The sequence below is a fragment of the Mauremys mutica genome, chromosome 16, assembly GCF_020497125.1.
Source record: "Mauremys mutica isolate MM-2020 ecotype Southern chromosome 16, ASM2049712v1, whole genome shotgun sequence".
Taxonomy (NCBI): domain Eukaryota; kingdom Metazoa; phylum Chordata; order Testudines; family Geoemydidae; genus Mauremys; species Mauremys mutica.
In genome coordinates this window covers 6,916,818-6,938,937 of record NC_059087.1, presented here as the reverse complement: position 1 = coordinate 6,938,937, position 22,120 = coordinate 6,916,818, and the positions used below count along the sequence as shown (strand labels likewise).

The 22,120-nt window shown below is 46.1% G+C and overlaps 1 protein-coding gene across 2 annotated transcripts in view; it reads left to right on the top strand.

Moving 5' to 3' along the window:
• Window positions 1-22,120, top strand: part of LOC123350998 (MLX interacting protein) — a 67,024-nt gene continuing 44,904 nt past the window's right edge. For both annotated transcript variants that reach the window (XM_044990033.1, XM_044990032.1), the window contains exon 1: window positions 1-397. In XM_044990033.1, the coding sequence (XP_044845968.1) occupies window positions 33-397 (365 nt within the window). In that variant the 5' untranslated portion in view covers window positions 1-32. The remainder of the gene's footprint in view (window positions 398-22,120) is intronic.

The following is a 22,120-nucleotide window of genomic DNA, read 5'->3' as shown; positions in this document are numbered from 1 at the left end:
CGCGGCCGCAGCAGGAGCGGGAGACTCGGGCCATGGCCGCCGACGTGTTCATGCGGCCGGGGCGGCTCCCCGGGGCGGCGGGGCCCGTGTCGCGGCGGGCGGAGCCGGACGAGGACTCCTCGGACACGGACGATGGGGGCTCCCCGGCGGGGCGGCGGCCCGGGCCGCGGCGGGGGCAGCCCGCGGGGCCCCAGATCATCCACTCGGGCCACTTCATGGTCTCGTCGCCGCACAGCGAGCACCCGCCCAAGAAGGGCTACGACTTCGACACGGTCAACGAGCAGACGTGCCAGACCTACCGCTTCGGGGCGGCGCGGGGCGGCGGCGGGGCCGGGGGGCGCCTCAGCATCGACGCCTCCCTCACCAAGCTCTTCGAGTGCATGAGCCTGGCCTACAGGTGCGGGGGGCCCCGCCCCGGGGCTGACAGGGGCTGGGGGCGGCTTGGGCAGCTGGGGGCTCCCTGAGGGGGAGTGTCTGGCGCAACAGGAAGCGCCAAGAGCCGGGGGGCTCTGGGGGGGCAGGCTGGGGGCTCTGTGGGGCGGGGCTGTGGGTGTCTAGGACAACAGGGGGCTCCCTGCGGGGGGGTGTGTGCCTGGAGAGGTTGGTTGATGGTCCAGGATGTTGGGCTGAGGGTCTCTGGGGGGACGGGCTCTGGGGCAGCTAATGAGATTCGGGGGGGGCTGGGGGTACTCGGGGGACAGCAGTGGTACATTGTAGCGATAGTTCAAAGGGGGAACCCATTAAAGCCTGGGCATATGGGAGTTTTAGGGGGACCAGTGTTAGGGAACATGGATCATCCTCTGGAGTTGAGAGGGGATGCAGAGGGGTGAGCGATGACATTGGGTGGGCTAACAGGGATTTGGAGATACAGATCTCTCTAGAAGAGGGTACAACAACTTGTGAGGCAGGAACTGGTAACATAACACTAGACATCTGTACGGTACAAGACTGACTATGCACTTGCACAAGTGCTCTGGACAGGAAATCTCCCCCTGCAGTATGTTTAAGGTGGATGCGTAGCTATGTCCAGTAATGTCAATAGCTACCTACTGCGTGGCCCCTGGTCCCAGATATGGGCATCTACCCTTCCAGAAGGCATCAATGTCAGACTCCAAATGAGTGATGGTTTAAAAGAGAGAGGGTGGGAGAAGAATGGAGTAAACCTGAGAAATGTTTTAGCTGAGTATTCTGGAACCTCAGTTTTTCCATGTAGAGGCCAGTGTCCATCCCTCCTCACCAGGCCCATAGGAGGCCACACCCCCTTGCTTCCATATCTCTGGAAAAGCCAGCTTAAAGGGGATTTAGCAGTCTCCGAGGTCCTGGCAGCAGAGAATCTAGGGCTCTGGCCCTCTGGCAGGGCAGAGGCCCACGTGGTTAGGGGCTCCGGCCGGGCAGAGCACAAAATGGTCTCTCACCTGACATCCTAACTCAGGCAGACAGCAGAAAACATTGGCCTCTTGGTCTAAGGTGGGTAGGCAGCATTCCCAGGGTGGGGTGGCCACAGGAAAGATAAGGGGACCTGGGCCCACCCTACTCCACCAGGTCCTAGCCCAGAACCCTGACAGTGACCGAACTCTGCCACTGGGTCAGCAGGGATCCCATCAAGACACACAAACCAGTACTTTGGCACTACAACCAGACTATTGTCTGGTGTTCCAGGGCTACTTCTTATAACCCACTGACTAGGTAGCTTCATTCTATGAGTGTCCTCTTATCTTCTCAGGATATACAGCTATCAACAGTCCCAGCAGCTCCTCAGCATCCCTAGTAGTCCCTTAAAGTCCTCTGTGCTGTAGAGGTCCCACTTAGGCACAAACCCCAGTGGTGAGCACCTGTTTCCCTCACCAGCTGCAGGCCGACTGAGCTGCAAGGCCTGCCTTTTATACTTCCTGTCTGCCCCTCTGCTTTGGTCGTGGCTGGCCTGGCTCCGCCCATCAGGGAGCACATGGTGGTTTCTCCCCCTCAAGTCCAGAGGAAAGCCATGTCCCCTCCCTAAACTCCACATTTGATATAAATAAATGACAGAAGCAGAGAAAAGGGGTGTGGGGGAGAGAGGTAAATGCAGGTTTAAAAACTGGTGACTTGCAAAGTAATTTTAGTATATTTTAGGCCCCACTGGCACCTTCTGTCTTAAACTGTTCTGAAATGACTTAGCCTAGGGAGTGACTGTCCTTAAAAATCTCTTCCAAAGCTATTATTGTCAGTCTGCATTGTGACAGACATCAAGCTCTGGTGACAATCCCTTTTGTGGTGTGATGGAAAATATAGTAATGTTGGAGCAGAACCTGTGGGGGGAGCATATGAACAGTAAAGCTTTTTCTTTTACTTTCAGTATTTATTTACTTTCTGTTTTGTTCATTGTCTCTAAATTACTTTTGTTTAAATGAAACAGCAAAACTTTAAAGTATCTGTAGAAAATTTTGGGGACTTGGCATTATAGAGGCAAAGCTTGTATCCCTGTATGTAATTAAAGTTCTGGACAAAGAGATCTTCATTGCATTCTAATAGGGGTTGCAAATGGAACAAATAGGGTTAGCTTCAGTATATGATGAGAAATAAAAATAAATAAAGGACTTGATTCTGAGAGTGTCTGAGCTCTTCCTGCCTCTGTAGACTTCAGTGGAGGTTGCAAATGCCCAATTCCTCTTGGGATTGGGCCCAAAGTTAGCAACAACAATTAATGGCAAAGCCAAATCATTTGAAAAGGACAGAATAAAAGTTTCTACCTCTTTTTCTTTTCCTGTTCCATAAGAAAAGTAGCTAGCTATTTGTTTGCATTTTTCTCTTGAAAGTACAAGAAATGATTAATCAGCATCTTTCATTATTTTACAGTAACACTTTATTTAACTTTGTTCCGGTGATTGCAGTTTGTTGATAGTACTTCCTGAATTTAGCTACTAGAACTTCAGTCTTGCCTTCCACCTTTTTAGTAAGATATTATGCTAACACTTATCGCCCATGTCTGTAGTCTTCCACATTGGAGACAGGGACATAAGGTAATCATGCTGTGGAATAGAAATGTGTTTTTGAGAAGATGCATGTCTGCTTGAAGCTTTTGGTTCTTCAGATGCTACTGGGAATGTTTAAGGGAGAAAGTCAATTTGGATTAAAATGTTTTTAATTTAAACGGAACATGTTAACTTGAAATCTAGTCAAATAAAGAAAATGAATTTCACCTATTCCTGACGTGCCCTGCCATTTTTTGTGGTTTTACAGCCACCTTTTTATATTTTAATTTATATATTTAAAAAATGTTCTTTTCAGGTGTTGCTATGTAAAAGACTCATAAAGTAAAGGGGAAACTGACTATTCATGAGATAGTGTAACTGGCTAGACATACAATTTTGTGAAGTATGCAGTGCAATGAAACTGACTCCTTTCTTTTGATTACCTTAACCATTGTTAATAGGTAAATAATTTTATGAAGAAGAGTGAATTGTAAATTGGCTGTGTATAAATGTTGTGAACTCAGAGGAGAGTTTTGTGCTAATGCATGAGAACTAGAATGTAAAACTAACCAGTCTGCTTTCACTGTCCAAACTAAGAGAAATGCAAAAAGTAAATAATCAGCATAAAGGTTGTTAAAGTAATCTAGATTTAAATATTTTTCACTTTTTACTCTGTGTTCAGTTATATATAAATTGACCATTGTATTAAGATTTTGAAAATTGGAGATCATATTTAGTGAGGGAGCAATTATGTGGTGGTAATTTGTGCTTATTGAAAATAGATAGCCAATTGTCATACAAACATTAAATCTTGTATCTTTTTTTTTTTTTAGCAAATGTCATTATTCTGATATTCTGGCCCTATGTATTGAGAAGAGAATATGTCAAAAGACCGAAAATACTTTTTCAGTAGATTCCAGTTAAAGACTTAAGGCTAGTTAAAGCCTTAGCACCTAAACCACCTCCACGAGGGGCATAGCTCCCAGCGTTGGGAGCATGGTGCACCGTCTACACTGGCACTTTACAGCGCTGAAACTTGCTGTGCTCGGGGTGTGGTTTTTTTGCACCCCTGAGCGAGAAAGTTGCAGCACTGTAAAGTGCCAGTGTAGACAAACCCTAAGATGTTCTGACTCTCAAGGCTGGTTAATTCCACCTGATGAAGTTGTTCCCTGCACAGATTTCAGATAATAGACTAAAACTTTCCATCATCACCTTTTAATTAGCACAACAAACTGATCACAAAGTCTGTGCCCTTTAAACAGGATTTATTTATTTTTTAAGCCTGGCTTTAGGTGACTGTCTAGTGAACATGTTGCATGTAAAATTAGTAAAACTGAGTGCTTGATCACCAGCTGAAGAATGATTGATTAAGCTTGGAAACTGAACTACCCCAACTTATCCTTTGAAGTTGTCTCTACATCCTTATCTGCTCTAAGGATGCTCAAGACACACAGATACAGTAGACTTCATTCTCAAGTCTAGCACCTTCACTGTCAGGAAATCCACTACTGCTGAGTATTATTTTTAACTCAGAAAATTAAACAGAAAAAAATTGACGTTGTTTATGGAAAAGGTCTGATCTTTGTGTTCTGCAGAGTCAGCAACACTAACCATGTTCCCAGAAAAAAAACAGGAGTACTTGTGGCACCTTAAAGACTAACAAATTTATTTTAGCATGAGCTTTCGTGAGCTAAAGCTCACTTCTTCGGATGCATAGAATGGAACACACAGACAGGAGATATTTATACATACAGAGAACATGAAAAGGTGGAAGTATGCATACCAACAGGCAGAGTCTAATCAATTGAGATGAGCTATCGTTAGCAGGAGGAAAAAAAACTTTTTGAAGTGATAATTAAGATGGCCCATAGAAGGTGTGAGGAGAACTTAACATAGGGAAATAGATTCAATTGGTGTAATGACCCAACCATTCCCAGTCTTTGTTTAGACCACAGTTAATAGTATCTAGTTTGCATATTAATTCAAGTTCAGCAGTTTTTTCATCTCCATGTTGGGCAAACATGGAGATGAAAAAACAAGGAAGTCACCATGACAAAATTGTATTTTTATTTATTTGAGACTCCTCACTTATGCCTGGGTGACTTGGAGGCTTAAGATGAGCTATTCAAGGCCTCAAGAGGCACTAAATTATATACTATTTTACAGCTTTACCAGTCTGCTAGAAAACCAGGATTTAATCACGTGGGGAAAGCCCGGATAGAGAAGTGCATCTTCCCCATAATTCTAAAAGTGTCCAGGTTTGTGCTGAGTCATATTTTCTGCAGGGAATGGATTCCAAATCAAACTTCTAATTTTGTCTCCTACCTTAAAGTGTGCTGCATCATTGCTTTGTGCTGGTTAAACAGCTGCCACGTTTCACGTGAGGAAACCTGAAGGGGAGATAAGTGATTGCTTTTCTTTCTTCTGTGAACAGAACAGGCTTCTTCTAGCTTAGTTAAACTTATTTTCAGTTGCAATGCAGTAATTTAAATCATTGCTCTTTTAAAAAATCATGTCAAATCAACCGCTTTACAGAGGAAAGTGTGACAAGAACGCACATTCTGATATGCAGTTTAGTGGGTCATAAACTTTTACAAATCAATATGTTACCTATAAACAGTGGAGAGACTACAGCTATCACGTCTCTTGTACTGTGCACTTTATCTGAATGTCACCTTCTACCATCAGATTGATTGGGAACAGTACCTCTCCTAAGGTTGGTAAATGGACTGTAGATGCTTTCTTCTGTAGCCCTTTGCCTCAGCCCTCTAAAATTCAAAGTGTAATCAAAGTTAAATTTTAATTTATGCAGTTTTGTACTGCTCCTCCCCTTCCCCCCATTTTAACGGGCTTATTAGAACTATTTAAGCAATATCCTTTAGCAAAAATAGCGCAGGATTTTGGATTGTATTTAGGATGTTCCTAGCCACAGCATGAGTCACCGGGATTAGGTACTGGGACAAAGGACTCTTCTTCCTTCTTTGAATGTGGGCTTGATTGGGTAGGAATGGACCTTCCATGTCCATTGACTTCAGTGAGAGTTTAGGGTGCACCTCCCTTTGCAGGATCAGGCCACATTGCCTGAGAAAGTGGAAAGGGAAGTCCATGCAGTAGAAAGTTCTGGTATAAGGAATTTGCAGAGGGCAGTGAGGAGGATTTATTGCATTAATCAAAGTATAGTGATGTTAGAGAGCTCCATGTGGAAGGTTTTACCTTGTAAACAGTGGAGTATAACTTGTTGACGGTTCAAACTTAGAAATGGAGACATGTACCTACATTCTGTACACTACAAATGAACTCCATACTTGTCAGGCCAAGTGCAGCATTTCCCTTAAAAATAATACAAGACAAAGCTCTGCTATTGGTGCCTTAAGACATAATCTATGTCTCCCAGAGCAAATACTCTCTTGTAAGTAATTGTGCATTTGGCAGGATTCATTAGCATCAGGCCTCAACCTTCTCTTGGGCAGAGGAAGTGCACCATAGCAGACTTAGGAAATAGTGGAAAAGCTGTGACTATGTGAAAGAAATATTGAGAGGTGTTAGATGGTATTCATTGCATATTTTTTTCTTTGTAAACAAAAATTGGTGGTTTTATAATTTTCCTTTTCTGTTCACTGGTTGCTTCGCTCTCAGTGCCACTGCCAGTGGCTGATTCATAGGGGTGTTGTGAAGCTGTTTTGCTCTACTTGGGCCTGCCAGCTAATCATAGGGAAAACATCCACTTCTTCATTCACATTTTCAGAGCGGCCAAAGCGCTCATCAATGTAAATATAGCTAGGTGTTCATAGTTGTCTGCCCTTTGTGCTATATTGTATATCTGCAGGGTAATCAATAAATGCTCTTTTCTCATTCTGAGTCCATTTTATTAATAGTAGCAGTACAAATACAGCTTGGCCGAGAATTTTGGCTGCATAGAAGAACGGCGGGAGTTTAGAGATGTTATATAAGAAAGTGGATGATTATGTGGGTCTGATGAGGGGATTGATGAAAGATGACAGTTAGTTTATGGGCCTGAGTGACAAGGAAGATGGTGGTGGTGGTCAGTGATAGAGAAAGCAGGAGAGGAAGGACTTGGGAGAGGTAAGATAAGTGCTCAAAGAAAAGATCTGATCTATGAGTTCCAATAAATGTTAACCTTTGTAGCTGATCAAACAAGACAAACCCACAAACACAAATTACTGCCTAATAAAACCTCACCAATGTTTTAATAATGATAATAAACATAATACTGAACACTTTTCAGGGGCGCTGCTCTGTAAACAGCTTTTCACACCAGTTGTTTTGGGTTTTTTTGAAACGTTTGCAGCAAACTGTGACAACCCAGCTTGCTGTATTTATTTATCAAGACTCTGACAGCTTGCCTCTTTCAACACCAGCAAAACACTCCCCAGAAGTCAGACACCAAAGGATCTGGAAGGCTTAGCGAGAAGAGGCTTAGTTGAAGTACCAGGAGAAGGCACCCACTCCTGTGTTTAAATTGATATGTTTTAAAGAGTAATCCTCTTTGAAGTAAGGGATTGCTCTGCTTTGGGACTGCTGTGGGAAAAATGTAATGTCTGGCTACTATGGTGCTGAGTCGGAGATCTGCAGGTGGCAGAGGAAGGAGACGTTCTGGAGATTCTAGAAAACTCTGTTGACCTTAGAACAAAGGGGGAACCTGTTACTCATAGAGAAGCTTATATTTTCTGCCTGCTAGGCTCTGGGATCTCTACATTTGACAGAGCATTGTTGCCACAATGGCCATCTCCTACTTAAGCTGTCAGAAACTGAATTTCCATGTGATGCATGACTCCTTTCTTAGAGAGAAATTTGTTACAAATGTTAGGATGTGACTCCAGTTCAGCAAGTGTCTGTGCCAGTCAAGAAACCTGTTTTACTGTGTAAGTACAAATAATCTGGCTGTTTGCATGCTCTTCTCTCCTTGCTGCATGTGCTGCTGGTGAATTTATTCTCTTTATAGTAAATGTTTTATTTTGCGATTACAATTCTGTAATGCAATGGTCTGTCAAAGGAGGATTCATATCTCCAATGATTTAATTTAGTAAGCACATTACTCTAGTATCAAAAAGAAGCAGAGCCTCAATGAGATTGTATTGTACATTTTAAACACCACACATTCTTAGAATTTTCTAAGACACAAATAGAAATGCAAAAGAGAAAATACTGGCAGAGGGGTCTATTGATTGGAACAGGAGCCTGGGAGCCAGAACAAATACTTTCTCTTTCTACCTCTGCCGTAGACTCCATTATATTATTTTATTCAAGTCTTTTAGCCACTTTAAGTCTCCATTTCCTATGTGTAAAATGGGACAATAAAACCTTACTTCACAGAGGTTTTTGGATAACAGGCACTGGAGAAATTCAAAGTCTCTCTCGTCTGGAGATATCAAAGCATTTTATAAATAAGCCCCATAACTCCCCTGTAAAGTAGAGAGATTTTGTTAACCCATTTATGGAAATCTGTGTGTAGATTAAATGACAGAATCAGAAACAGCAATCAGAACTGAGGCTTGGGATTCCAGAGTATTCTGAGCACTACCGCAGAGACTTGACTACACAAACCTGACTTTTGGTCCTATTGAAATTAATGGAAATTTTGCTTTAGTGAAGAGTGCTGAATAATCAGTGCCCTTGATCCTTGTCCATATTCGTACCTGGAGGGCAGTGAGTTTGTATAAATTCAAGCCACTGAAGGGGCAGAGAACCAGTGACACAAAATAGAAGTCTTAATTTTAGTGTATGCATGTTTTAGTTGGTGCAACTTATAATATTCCTGACACTTCAACACATTTTCCCTCTACAATCAAAATTAACATCCTCCCACACAGAACAGAGATATCTAAAATTAAGAGCAAGGATTGCCATTTGAAGGGGCTGGAGATACAGATTTGAGTTAATAACAAGATGTGCCATGCCAAGTGTGCTCTCAGTCCCCTCTGTTTTAAGTTTTCGTCTCCTAATTGCATATTGAGCAGATGGGGTTTAGTCTGTTCTCTGCTGAATGACTCCTGTAGGGAGGATGCATCTCATTATCATTTTCTTTAGTTTCTGATTATCATTATTGGTGTTTCCTCCCCACTCTCTGAGCCCCTGTCAGGTCTATCAGGGAGTGATTAACATGAGCCTTCTAGGTTCTTTGTCCACCTTTGGCACTCACTCAGTGTGACTCATCTGTAATACCTGTACAGTAACCTTCACAATGCCTTCTAAGTAGGTTAGAATTAATGTTTATAAAGTGCTTTGAGATTCTCAGATAAAAGATGCTATAGGAGATGAAGCCCATCCACATAATGCAGACACTCCTATTTGTGAATATACACCTCTACCCTGATATAACGCGGTCCTCGGGAGACAAAAAAATCTCACTGCGTTTTAGGTGAGACCGTTATATCGAACTTGCTTTGCCCCCCCCCTTTCCTTTTTTCCAACTGCCCTTCCAGAGACCCCTGTCCCTAATCACCCCCAGGACCCCACCCCCTACCCAACCTCCCTGTCCCCTGACTTTGACCCCTATCCATCCTCCGCCCCCTGAAAGGCACGCAGTGGTGGGAAGTGGAGCAGCCTGGCACCAGTCCGCTTCACTCTGCCACCTCCCAGCCATGGCGCTCCGCTTCCTGCCGCAGGTGAGTGCGGGGAGGTTGGGGAAAGGACGCCCCCCATACTCACCTGCGGCAGGAAGCGGAGCACCACGGCTGGGAGCTGGCGGAGTGGACTGGGCTAGGGCCAGGCTGCTCTGCTTCTGCTGCTGCTGGTGAGTGCGGCGGGGATCCCTTCCCCCAAGCCCCTTCCCCCGAGCGACACGGCTGGGGCCGGGGTGAGGGAAGCAGAGCGGGCTGCTCCCGGCCCCCTGCTAATCCCCCGGGCCACTCTGGGACTGCGGGGCCCCCAAAAGTGCCCTCCCAGAGCTCCTGCCCCCCAGACCCTGGCGGGGAGGCCCCGACCACCCCCGAGACCCTCAGCCCCTTATCGAACCCTTCTGCTGGGCCAGGCCGGGGCTCCCTTAACACGCTGCTCAGAGCAGCATGTCAGAGCTTTACCACGTTTATGCGAACCCGCATTATATTGGGTCGCTTTATATCGGGCAGAGGTGTATATACACATAAACATAATTAGTTGGGACGTCAAGCTATGCCCATTTGACATGAAACGCCTCTCTTGGTTGATAAATTTTTCTAATTGCAAATTATAATGAGACAAGGTAGTTGATACAGTTGAATGTTAATTTAAGAAAATCTGGTTGTTTTTTTTTAAACAGTAATTAGAAATAGAAGTGTGCTGTTTTTAAACATGATCACTATTGATGAACATAGAGCCTCTCATATCCCTATTCAGTGGTGTTTGGCATCGTTTTTTAAAATGGGTGCTGTATAATAATTATTATGTAATAACTATTAGAGGTGTTGTTTGAACTTGAGACTTGTGCCAGGAACTCCTGAATTCTAATTTTGGCTCTGATGCTGATCCTGGGGCAAATAAGTTCACATTTTTGCCTCAGTTTCCCTAGTAATAAAACACCTTCCAGCGAAGATATGAGAATTGCTTAGTTAATGTTTGTTAAGGGCTTTAAAGTTTTAAACTGCTGTATAGCGATTAGTATTGTTAGTGAACCAAAAATACTCAGTGAGGCCCTCCGTAGTATGCCTTTCCCTGTTTTTTTTGTGATAACCATTTAAATTATTCAAGATAGGATAATAATACTTGGCACTTGTGAAACACATTTCTGAGAATCTTGAGTGTTTTACAAGCTTTAATTAATTTTCACATCTCTCCCAGGGAGGTAGATAAAGTGTAAATGTTGGGAAACTGAGACACAGAGCAGTGAAGTGACTTGCCTGTGGTTACTTGGAAGGTTGGGGGCAGATACAGAAATGGAATCTGGATCTTCTACTTCCCAGTTGTGTGCTCTCCACAATAAGAGACGGTCCCACAGCTTCCTGATCTGCCCCCAATGGTTGGGTGAAACACTTTTTGCTTGACTAAAATTAAATAACGGTCAGAATGGCTGCGTTTTTTAACTTCATTGGCGTCTTTTCTTCCCTGAAATTGTTCTATTTGGAAGTATCTTGCTGCATGCTGGGAGAAATACAGCATGTGGGGTCTGAATTGCTTTTGGTGTTTATCTGTAGTTTATACACCACCAGAGCATAGGCGCCGACTTATATGGGGCTCTGGGGCTTTAGCCCCATGAATAAATCCCAAGCAGGGGCTCTGCCCCACCAATGTTTTTTCTCCCCTGCTTGGAGCGCCCCCCCGCCGCTGCCGCCGCCGCCAGGGCTGCCCAGAGCCCTTTAAATCCCAGCCGCGGCTGGGAATCAGAGGGCTCTGGGCTGCCTGCTGCAGCGGGAAGCCCAGAGCCCTCTGATTCCCGGCTGCGGCTGGGATTTAAAAGGCTCTGGGCTCCCCCGCGGTTGCAGGCAGCCCAGAGCCCTCTGATTCCCGGCGGCGGCTGGGATTTAAAAGGCCTCTGGGCTGCCCGCCGCAGCAGACAGCCCAGAGCCCTCTGATTCCCGGCCGCGGCTGGGATTTAAAGGGCTCTGGGCTGTCTGCTGCGGCGGGCAGCCAGAGCCTTTTAAATCCCAGCCGCGGCCGGGATCAGAGGGCTCTGGGCTTCCCGCTGCAGCAGGCAGCCCAGAGCCCTCTGATTCCCGGCCGCGGTCTGGGATTTAAAGGGCTCTGGGCTGCCTGCAAACGCGGGGAGCGCAGAGCTTTTAAATCCCAGCCGCGGCTGGGATTTAAAGGGCTCTGGGCTGCCTGCAAACGCGGGGAGCGCAGAGCCTTTTTAAATCCCAGCCGCGGCTGGGATTTAAAGGGCTCTGGGCTGCCTGCAAACGCGGGGAGCCCAGAGCCCTTTAAAATCCCAGCCGCGGCCGGGAATCAGAGGGCTCTGGGCTGTCTGCTGCGGCGGGCAGCCCAGAGCCTTTTAAATCCCAGCTGCGGCCGGGAATCAGAGGGCTCTGGGCTGTCTGCTGCGGCGGGCCAGCCCAGAGCCTTTTAAATCCCAGCCGCGCGCCGGGAATCAGAGGGCTCTGGGCTTCCCGCTGCAGCAGGCAGCCCAGAGCCCTCTGATTCCGGCCGCGGCTGGGATTTAAAGGGCTCTGGACTGCCTGCAAACGCGGGGGAGCGCAGAGCCTTTTAAATCCCAGCCGCGGCTGGGATTTAAAAGGGCTCTGGGCTGCCTGCAAACGCGGGGAGCCCAGAGCCCTTTAAATCCCAGCGCGGCCGGGAATCAGAGGGCTCTGGGCTGTCTGGCTGCGGCGCGGGCAGCCCAGAGCCTTTTAAATCCCAGCCGCGGCCGGGAATCAGAGGGCTCTGGGCTGTCTGCTGCGGCGGGCAGCCCAGAGCCTTTTAAATCCCAGCCGCGGCCGGGAATCAGAGGGCTCTGGGCTTCCCGCTGCAGCAGGCAGCCCATAGCCCGCAGATTCCCGGCCGCGGCTGGGATTTAAAGGGCTCTGGGCTGCCTGCAAACGCGGGGAGCGCAGAGCCTTTTAAATCCCAGCCGCGGCTGGGATTTAAACGGCTCTGGGCTGCCTGCAAACGCGGGGAGCGCAGGAGCCTTTTAAATCCCAGCCGCGGCTGGGATTTAAAGGGCTCTGGGCTGCCTGCAAACGCGGGAGCGCAGAGCCTTTTAAATCCCAGCCGCGGCGGCTGGGATTTAAAGGGCTCTGCGCTCCCCGCTGCGGCGGGCAGCCCAGAGCCTTTTAAATCCCACCCGCGGCCGGGAATCAGAGGGCTCTGGGCGGTCTGCTGAGGGGGGGAGCCCTGAGCCTTTTAACTCCCCGCCGCGGCCGGGAATCAGCGGGCTCTGGGCTGCCTGCTGCGGCGGGGAGCCCAGAGCCCTCTGATTCCCGGCCGCGGCTGGGATTTTAAAAGCTCTGTGCTCCCCGCGGGTGCAGGCAGCCCAGAGCCCTTTAAATCCCAGCCGCGGCTGAGATTTAAAGGGCTCTGGGCTCCCCGCCCCAGCGGGGCAGCCAGAGCCCTTTAAATCCAGCAGCGGCTGAGATTTAAAGGGTTCTGGGTTCCCCGCCGCAGCGGGCAGCCCAGAGCCCTCTGATTCCCGCCGCTGGGATTTAACAAAGGCTCTGGGCTCCCTGCGGTTGCAGGCAGCCCAGAGTCCTCTGACTCCCAGCCGGGGCTGGGATTCAAAGGGCTCTGGGATCCCCGCGGCTGCCAGCAGCCCAGAGCCCTTTGAATCCCAGCCTCTGTCCGCTGATTGCCCCCTCCCCAGACCCCTGCCCCAACTTGCCCCCCAGAACCTCCACCCCTATCTAAGCCCCACTGGTCCTTGTTCCCCAATTACCCCTCCGAGACCCTGCCCCTAACTGCCCCTTGCCATTACAGGACTCTGCCCCAATCAAAGCCTCCCCCTTCTCCTTGTCCCCAACTGCCCCCTCCCGAGACCACCCCACCCAACTTCCCCCCTCCAGACCGCACCCTACTGTCCCCTGATCCCCCTGATAACTCTCCCACTGGAGCCCACCTGAACCTCTTGACTCCCATGCCTATCCAATTGCTGCCTGTCCCCTGACTGCCCCTTCGAACCTCTGCCCCATCCAACTCCCCCTGCTCCTTGTCCCTTGACTGCCCCCCGGAACTCCCTACCTCTTCTCCAACCCCCAAACCGCTTACTGTGCCACTCAGACCAGCGTATCTGGCTCCATGCAGCTCCAGACAGTTGCTGCCATGCTCCCCCATGGAGCCCACAGCCCTCTCCCACCCCCAGCACCTGCCTTCCAGATTTGAACACCTCAAAATTCAGGAGTGCTCAAGCTCGGTTTGGGCAGCTTTTACTTCATTTCCCCTGCAAGGTGCCAACTGAAGGTGTTGGAGAACAGAGAGATCAGGTGGCCTCCTAATGCCTGGAAAAGAGACAAAGGCCGGAGGAGGGAGTGTCAGTGCCTGTGCGGACTTCTGGGAAGTGCACGGTGTGGAAGGGGATGCTGTGATGCTTTGGAACATCTCCATACAAAGCCAGTCAGGACTCTGGGGGAGCTCTCTCTCGGAGCATACTGTCTCCAGGGCAAGAAGCCTTTACACCTTCCTGGGTCTGACCTCGGAGCATTCAGCATGCCCTTCCACGTCATGCACTTTCCAAAGTGAGTCTGCCAGGCTGGTCCTGGGGCAACCAGAGGTCGCTGCACCCCAACTCTGCAGTCAGATGTGACTCTCAGCCAGACAGTAAAACAGAAGGTTTATTAGATGACGGGAACACAGTTTAAAACAGAGCTTGTTGGTACAGAAAACAGAACCCCTCTGTCAGGTCCATCTTGGGGGGTGGGGAGCCCAGAACCAAGTTCTGGGTCTCTCCCAATTTCCCCCAGCCAGCTCCAAACTGACACTCCCTCCTCTGGCCTCTGTGTCTCTTCTGGACAAGGAGGCCACCTGATCTCTTTGTCCCCAACACCTTCAGTTGGCATCTTGCAGGGGAAACTGAGGCACCCACACAGTATTCAGAGAAAATATTAAGAACATTCCCACTTCATCACAACAGATGCAACAAAATATAATACCGTATATTGAAGTAGGCAAGTGCTGCTTCTGACTTTCCACTTTTAATTGACCCTTGTAATCTTGTGGCGCTGACGCGTTGTAGCTTCATTTTATATCGGCTTACAGGGCGGGAGCGGGGGGGCACCACCATTTTGGGCCCCACCAAAAATTATACAAACCTGCCGCCTATGCACCAGAGCAAACAAAGCATAACTTTACAGTGAAGCAAATACATGCTCTGTGTGCTGCTGTCTCTAGTTGCAGATAAAGCAAAGAGTGAAAGGTTTCCCATGCATACTGGCAAATAAGCAGAAAAATTGAGGCCAAAATTGCAAGAATGCTTTTTGGGAGATCTTGTATAGGGGAGTTAAGAGGAGGAAGAAAGGCGCCCCAGTTCCATTTCAGCTCAAGGAGCCAGGTCTCCAGGCTCAGATTCGAGAAGTTTACCTAATGAAAAAAGCTCTTGTACTGTACTACGTATGAGAATCTCAATTGTTTCTTATCAGCTGCTCATTATAACTTCTGCTTCTGCAAGGCTACGGAAGGCTTTCTCTTCATCTTGAATCAGGAAATGGGAAGGGTCATCTTATTTTTGTTTGTTTAGATGGGAAATTAATGGGGTCTGCTAGTACTAGATTTAGCTCATGAGTTTATACAATTATTGTACAGTGTTGAGCATCAGGGTTGACTTGTGGGGAGTCCAACTAGCCTTGTTCTTGCCTAAGAAATTCACCCTTCAGAAACCGAATGCTGCTGTTGGTTTTGGGAGTGACACAGAAGTCACTTTGTTTCAGGGTGGATACAAATCAATGATTTAAAAAAAAAATAAAATAAAAAAATTGGATTTTTTATTTAAATTGGATTTTTTGATAAAGTGCTTTTTGAGGAAAAAACCTGTCTAAAGATGGTTTTAATTAAGATACATTATAGCTCAAAGATATCTCATCATGGGATAGGGATTATAAGTTCTAATTCTATAGTATAAGACAATATATTCATGTAATGTTTAAAAAAAGTTTTGTAAATGAGTTCCAATAGTTCATGGATTAGGGACTGGGGTCCAGGAGCTTCTGTATAGATTATTTAGGTTAATCTTTCTGTCTACCCAATGGGACTCTGCTCAGTCTAGAACATTAGTTCTCAAACTTTTGTACTGGTGACCCCTTTCACATAGCAAGCCTCTGTGTGTGACTCCCCTTATACATTAAAAACACTTTTTTACATATTTAACACTATTATAAATGCTGGAGGCAAAGTGGGGTTTGGGGTGGAGGCTGACAGCTTGCAATCCCACCCAGTGACCACTCCCTTTTTCAGTCCCTTTGCTGTGTTATGTTGTAATTTCTCTACAGAGAGACTTTTGTTTTCAGTGCTGGGGTGTGTCATTTGTTTTGAAAGATCTGAATTAGTTCTTGAAAACTGGCCTCCTTTTCCAAATACAAATAATGTTGAGTTGGTGAGAGAGAGAGACACCAAGCGATGAGCAAAAAAGAAAGGAAAGTCTTGGAAGAAAAGGAAAAACCTACACTCTGTGCCTGGTTGGTCTTGCATAGGAATTTCCAAATTGGAAGAGGCCAATGGGAAAGATCTTTCTGTATTTCTAATGTGCCCATTATTGGATCTAGGTGCTATCCTGCCTCCTCTTCCAGCTAATTCATTATCTTCTTAGATAGTTTGTCTTTTCTCATTTTTTTTACTGTACAGAGTGGTCTGTATAAACTAATTTAGCATTGATTGACAGCCCTGAAGTCTGTTGAAACAGTTTACAAAGGATTGTGGTGGATTCTCCATCTCTTGCAATTTTTAAATCAAGATTAGATCTTTTTTTGAAAGAGATGCTCTAGTTCAAACGGATTATTTTGGGTAAATCCTATGGCTTGTGTTATGCTGGACGTCAGACTAGATGATCACATGGGCCCTTCTGACTTTAGAATCTATTAATAAATCCCCAGTGCATCCATGGAACAAATACCGCCTAGGTAGGGCTTCTGTCTTTGGTTTTAACTGATAAAACATCTCCAATAATGTTTTTAAATGAAATGTGTTTATCCAGTAAACAACAGGAAAACACCAGAAATGGTTTCTTGTATCTAAGGGTTTGTCTACAGAGAACAGTAATGCAGACTATGGGGGAGTGATTTCTAAAGCGCATGGACGTGTTGCACAGTAATTGGTCTGTGTAGACCAAGCTGATGTGCACTAAAAGATTCCCTAGTGCACTTTAACATAGTGCTTTTTGAAACAATACTACATTAAAGCACACTAGGGAACATTACAAAGAGATTACTCATTATAGTATATACAAAACCCTGATTTTTGGACATCTACATAAAACTCTGAAATTACTAAAAATAAACCCTGAAAAATGAAACTAATAAACCCTGAAAAACAGAAGCCCTAAGCATGGGCAATAGCAATGCAAACTCCCTACAGTCCCAGTCAGAGCTCATGTAATCCTAATCTGGAGGAATCACCTCTGAGGGAAAGAACAGAGTTCAGTCCCCGTGGCCTAATTAGTCTGACCTCTCAAAGCCAGTTGTAGTGGCAGGTTTTTGCAATGTGAACACTGTTCACTGGGAATTAGATTGAGATCATCCTATTGCCTTGGATCCTAGACTTGCATGCTATCAAAAGACGTTCAGTGGGAACACTTAAATTTGTTATTGATAGTAAACAAATACACACAGTATAACAAATGATATGTGCTGGTTTTATTTACAACACTCTTGTCATTTCAAGATTAAATTTTCCAGAAACAGCATCCTTTATCTAAAAGGGAAAAGGAGGCATTCTGGTCTCAGCATAGGTGATAGTCAAACTAAAGACCCAGTATTGCGGATTCTGACATCTGAGAGCTTATGTCAGGACTACACCATCAGGTCAAATTTGACTGTCATGTAAACTGAGGCTAGAATCCTTTAAGCGGGGGGGCTGTAGCAGGGCACACTCCTGCCTTCTGCACCACAGAAACCTGCTCAGACTCCGCTGGTTTTATATCCACACCTTACCATTTATTTATGTTCTCTCCACCAACACCTTTACAGTCCTGTGCAGCAATGCTATTTACAGTGTTTCCTGTACTTTCAGACCTTTCCTCAAGGACTGAGAGGAGCAAAGGTCTCCCCTCTGAAACCTTGGTGAGCCTGGGCTCAGCTAACCCTGTTCTTCCATCCTCCCTCATTTCCTTTCTGTGCCTTTCTTGTCAGTTTTGAGCTGAATGACTAATGGGGTAACTGACATTAATTATCTAATCAAGAGGGGGGGCTGGGTGAGCAAGAGGGCAATCAGCCTTCTTCTGGGGAACTAATAGGCATCAGAGCACAGGCTCGCCTGTTAGCTCCCAGTACAGTACTCTGTCACAGGGACACTTACAGCACAAGAGGAACAGGCTCTCAGATATAGCTACACCATTGTTGCAGCTTCTGTGTTGGGAGACTTGGGCCTTGGCTACACTTGCAAATTTGCAGCGCTGCAGCAGGGTGTGAAAACACACCTTCTCCAGCGCTGCAAATTGCGGCGCTGCAAAGCGCCAGTGTGGTCAAAGCCCCAGCGCTGGGAGCGCGTCTCCCAGCGCTGTACGTACTCCACCTCCCTGTGGGGAATAACGTACAGCGCTGGGAGCCGCACTCCCAGCGCTGGGGCTTTGACCACACTGGCGCTTTGCAGCGCCGCAATTTGCAGCGCTGGAGAGGGTGTGTTTTCACACCCTGCTGCAGCGCTGCAAATTTGCAAGTGTAGCCAAGACCCAAGTTATAAAGGAATAGTCCACTGAAGCAGTTAAAAAAATTCAATCTTGCAGTTCAGATAGGACTGCACTATGTTTTAACTGTGCTGCATTGTTGGGCATTGCAGAGCTACAGCACACTTTTAAAACATGCAGTTCGGTCCCCTCTGTGCTGCAAGACCAAACTAGTTTAGCTGTCAGGGAACAACCATCCTGGAATCTCATTCCCAAATTGGTGGTTTCTACAGTGCAAACGGGATCCAAATGTGCAGCAGTTGTTTTCAAAAGGCGGGGATCATTGGCGTGTTGGGAGGTAGGGCAGGGAGTGGTGCCTTATCCAAATTGGCAAACACTTCATAGTCATAAATCACCGCAGTTTCAGCTCCACTGTTTCAGCTGTAGTATAGGCATGGCAACAGAGTGGTAAAAACACCAGAGTCCTAGTTATACTAACCTTCTGCTGTTGCTACCACTGGAGTGGAGTTGCGCTGGTGTTCATTTAAGGGCTGTGAAGCTGGCTAGTGTAAATACAGCATCTGATGCATTTACCTGGCCCTTAACAGCTATCCACAGAATGCGAAAATGCGAGAACTGCTTCCAAGTACCATGCAAATGCTCCATAAAGGACATGGAGTTTCAAACTGCTGCTTTTTGGTGACCATGCATCAGTTACCCCAGTTTGTTCAGCTTTTGGTTTGGTCAGTAAATAATGTGTTAGTCTGGATAGAGGATGAGAAAACGAGTAGAAAATATGGAGGCAGCCTGCCAAGTGTGGGGAAAGCCCAGAACAGAGCAACAGGAATGACTGTTGTCTGCTTTTCCTCTTTACAAAACAGAAGCTTGTGTGAGAGAGGCTAAATGGGGAAGGCGCTTGTACTGTGGAGGGAGAAGTAGTGACCCAGCAACAGGTAGGAAAGGAGACTTGTCTGTTGTTGGATGGTTTTGTATTTTTGCAGAGGTTGTACCAAATCCAACACTTCAGGGAATTCAGACATGGTTTCAAACTTGAGGACTGCTGCAGAACCAGCATGTTGTCAGCATATTAAAATGTACCCAGTGTTGGGATGGGAGGAGGCACTTGATCAAACAACCTCTCTATCCCGAGGCAGGACATTGAACTTATTTCGAATGTTCAGAGCTGCACAAGCACACCAAACTTTATCTGAGTGATCATCACACCAAGTATTTTTTAAAAAGAAGGCATGAAATAGCTGAGAATCCTGCCGCAATCCCTCTTCATCCTAATAAATTTGAAACTGTGTGGTTAACAAATGGCTGCTCTTTAAGAAGAACTTCATTCTCCCTCTTCAAAGTAGAAACCCAGTAAATCAACACATACTCCCTGGCTGACCACGTATAGAAACAATGGGGTCAATAAATATGCAGAAGGAGGAATATTTTTCTGGTGTCTTTCATCCTAGGATCCCAAAACACCTCCCAACAGGCCAGTGAAGTTGGTAAGAGCATTCCTGATTTACAAATAGGAAACTTAAACACAGAAAATTGGCTTATCCAAGATCACACAGGGAGTCAGTGGCGGAGATGGGGGGGCGGGGGGGGAGAGAAGAAGTGTCCTTACTCCCAGTCCTGTGCTCTAACAACCAGTCAGCTCTTTCCCTGCAATAACTAAAGACTAGCCTCTTGGCAGGTGAAAGGTGCGTCTCCCTAATGCGAGACTTCAGATAAAAATGCATATTGGATATTTATTCTCTTCAGGACAGTACAGGCCGGGTGTGTTAGAGTTGACACGAGTTCTAGAAGGCTGTAGATAAGTATAGTTTGGGTTGCTGTCCAGCTGCCCTCTGTGATATCACTCTAGTCCTATGCTGCTGCTTCAGCCTAGGAGGAAGCTTTTTCCCCTTACTTGCTGCCTGAGGGTGCAGCATTTGTTTGGAGGGTATGCTACTGTATTGTGGAAGAGGGAGAAGAATGTATGAAACTTGGACATCCACCTGTTCTGAGGCATTGCCCGTGTGAAGAAGAGGTATGCAATCAAATTGCATGGAGAAAGAGATGCTTGCATATGGATTCTTGCTTTCCCTCTTCCCTTGGACAAAAATAGTTAGTTCCTAACCTACAGTAACATTAGAGGTTTTACTTATTTACCACATAAAAATCAATTAGTTTTATTTGACAAGAGCATAGAAATGGAGTCTGAACCCTGTGGGAGGACACACACAGGTGAAATATGAACCGAATTTAAGTGTTATTGTTTCCGGTAAAGTCATTTTCCTCAGAGACACATTGATAGGAGTGCTACATATGTTCCATTGCTATTAAATTTATCTTCAGCACTCAATTGTACAAATGGAGTATGGAGAGTTCCAGAAAAATCTTTGCAGTTGGCTTTTAGGCAGTTTGAAATTCTGGTTTTGTAGTGGATGTGCACCTGGTGTATTCTACACAGGCCTGGCTCATGCTTTTCAAAAGGGATTTGGCGTCTTTCCAGGGTGACTGTGTAGGTCACATGGGTATAACCAGCTTCCCAAAATATGGAGCGGGATTCTAAGGATCATAAAGAAAGTAGTGTCCCTGCTGTCTTTCACACACCCATACTGTCCTTACCTTGATGATAAATGAGTAATACATAATCACCTTTCATCTGAGGATTTCCAAGTTCTTTACAGATATCACTTTAGAGAGGTTTTGGGGCTTAGATTTTATCCTCGTTGTGCAAATTGGAAAGACAGGTTCAGAGAGAAGTGGCTTGCCTAAGGTCACCCAGTGAATTATGACCCAGGAGTGCTGACTGTTACCTACTTTAATCAGGAGATGACCACCACTCTGGGAGGCATAAGACGCCTGCTCCATTTGGAAATGTATGCTTGGAGAGGAGGATTACTCGGAACTGTTCAGACCTTCAGCTCAGTTATGCCCTTGGAGCAGCGGATGAGTGAATGGCTTAACTCAATTTGTGAAGCTGTCACACAACCAGATATTTCCAGCATATCTTTACTGATCTACTAGCTGCGGATGAATTGCTGGCTTCTTTAACTGCTAGTACAATACAACCAAATACATCTGACCCTCTCCACATTATAGTGTGATTAAGTACTGCTTGATAAGGTTAATTGCTGTGAAGTGTTCCTGAGAGCCTGGCCTGCTGTGAATAATGAATGACAGAACCACTTCAGCTTCTTTTCAGTCATTCTGCCAGGCAGAAGGATGACTCCAACTCCTGAGACATCACAACTTCACCTTTCTGTGGAACCGTTCTCAAAATCTTGACCAGGAGAGCCTGGTGCCTACATATTGCAGCAATGGGTTAATTAGACATGCAGAATTATATAGTGTAGAAACACACAGGCAATAAGGGGGCGTTGTGGGGTTCCCTCTGCTCGCTCACTTAACTGTCACGCGTAATTAAGCCAGTTTTACACAAGTGATTTGACAATTTACTAACCCCAGCACAGTTTGACGATAAGGATAAAAAAATGAATATTTTGCTGTGCACCCTTGACTCACATTTAAATCAAATCAGTTGGAGTCTAGAGTGCTGTGTCTTGCAGCCTTTAGACTAAATGCAATATCTGAGATTTTTGGAACAATTACTACAGAGCAGATACTCAGCAAGCATGTATGATGTGCCACTTCCCCAAAGCTGTGATTTATTCTAAAGCTTGTCAGGCTATGGGGGGGTTCTTTAGTGATTTTTTTTTTTTAAACCCAGCTGAGTGTAAGTAAAAGTAGGAAAAACAAGACTGCATTCATACTGGGCCTTTCATCCTGAAGAAACCCAAATAACTTTACAAACAGGAGTCACTTGGACCTCTCTGGGACGGAGAGTGACAGCTAGGTGATCAACATACTGCATCAGTGAAAGAGGTTCAAGCAGAGGGCCAAACCACTTCCATTATGAAAAGCCACCGGGGATCTTTAGTAACCCTGTTGACCAGACAGGGCTCTTGGGTTTAAGATCTCATCTAGAGTATGATCCCATTTTATGTATGGTGAAACT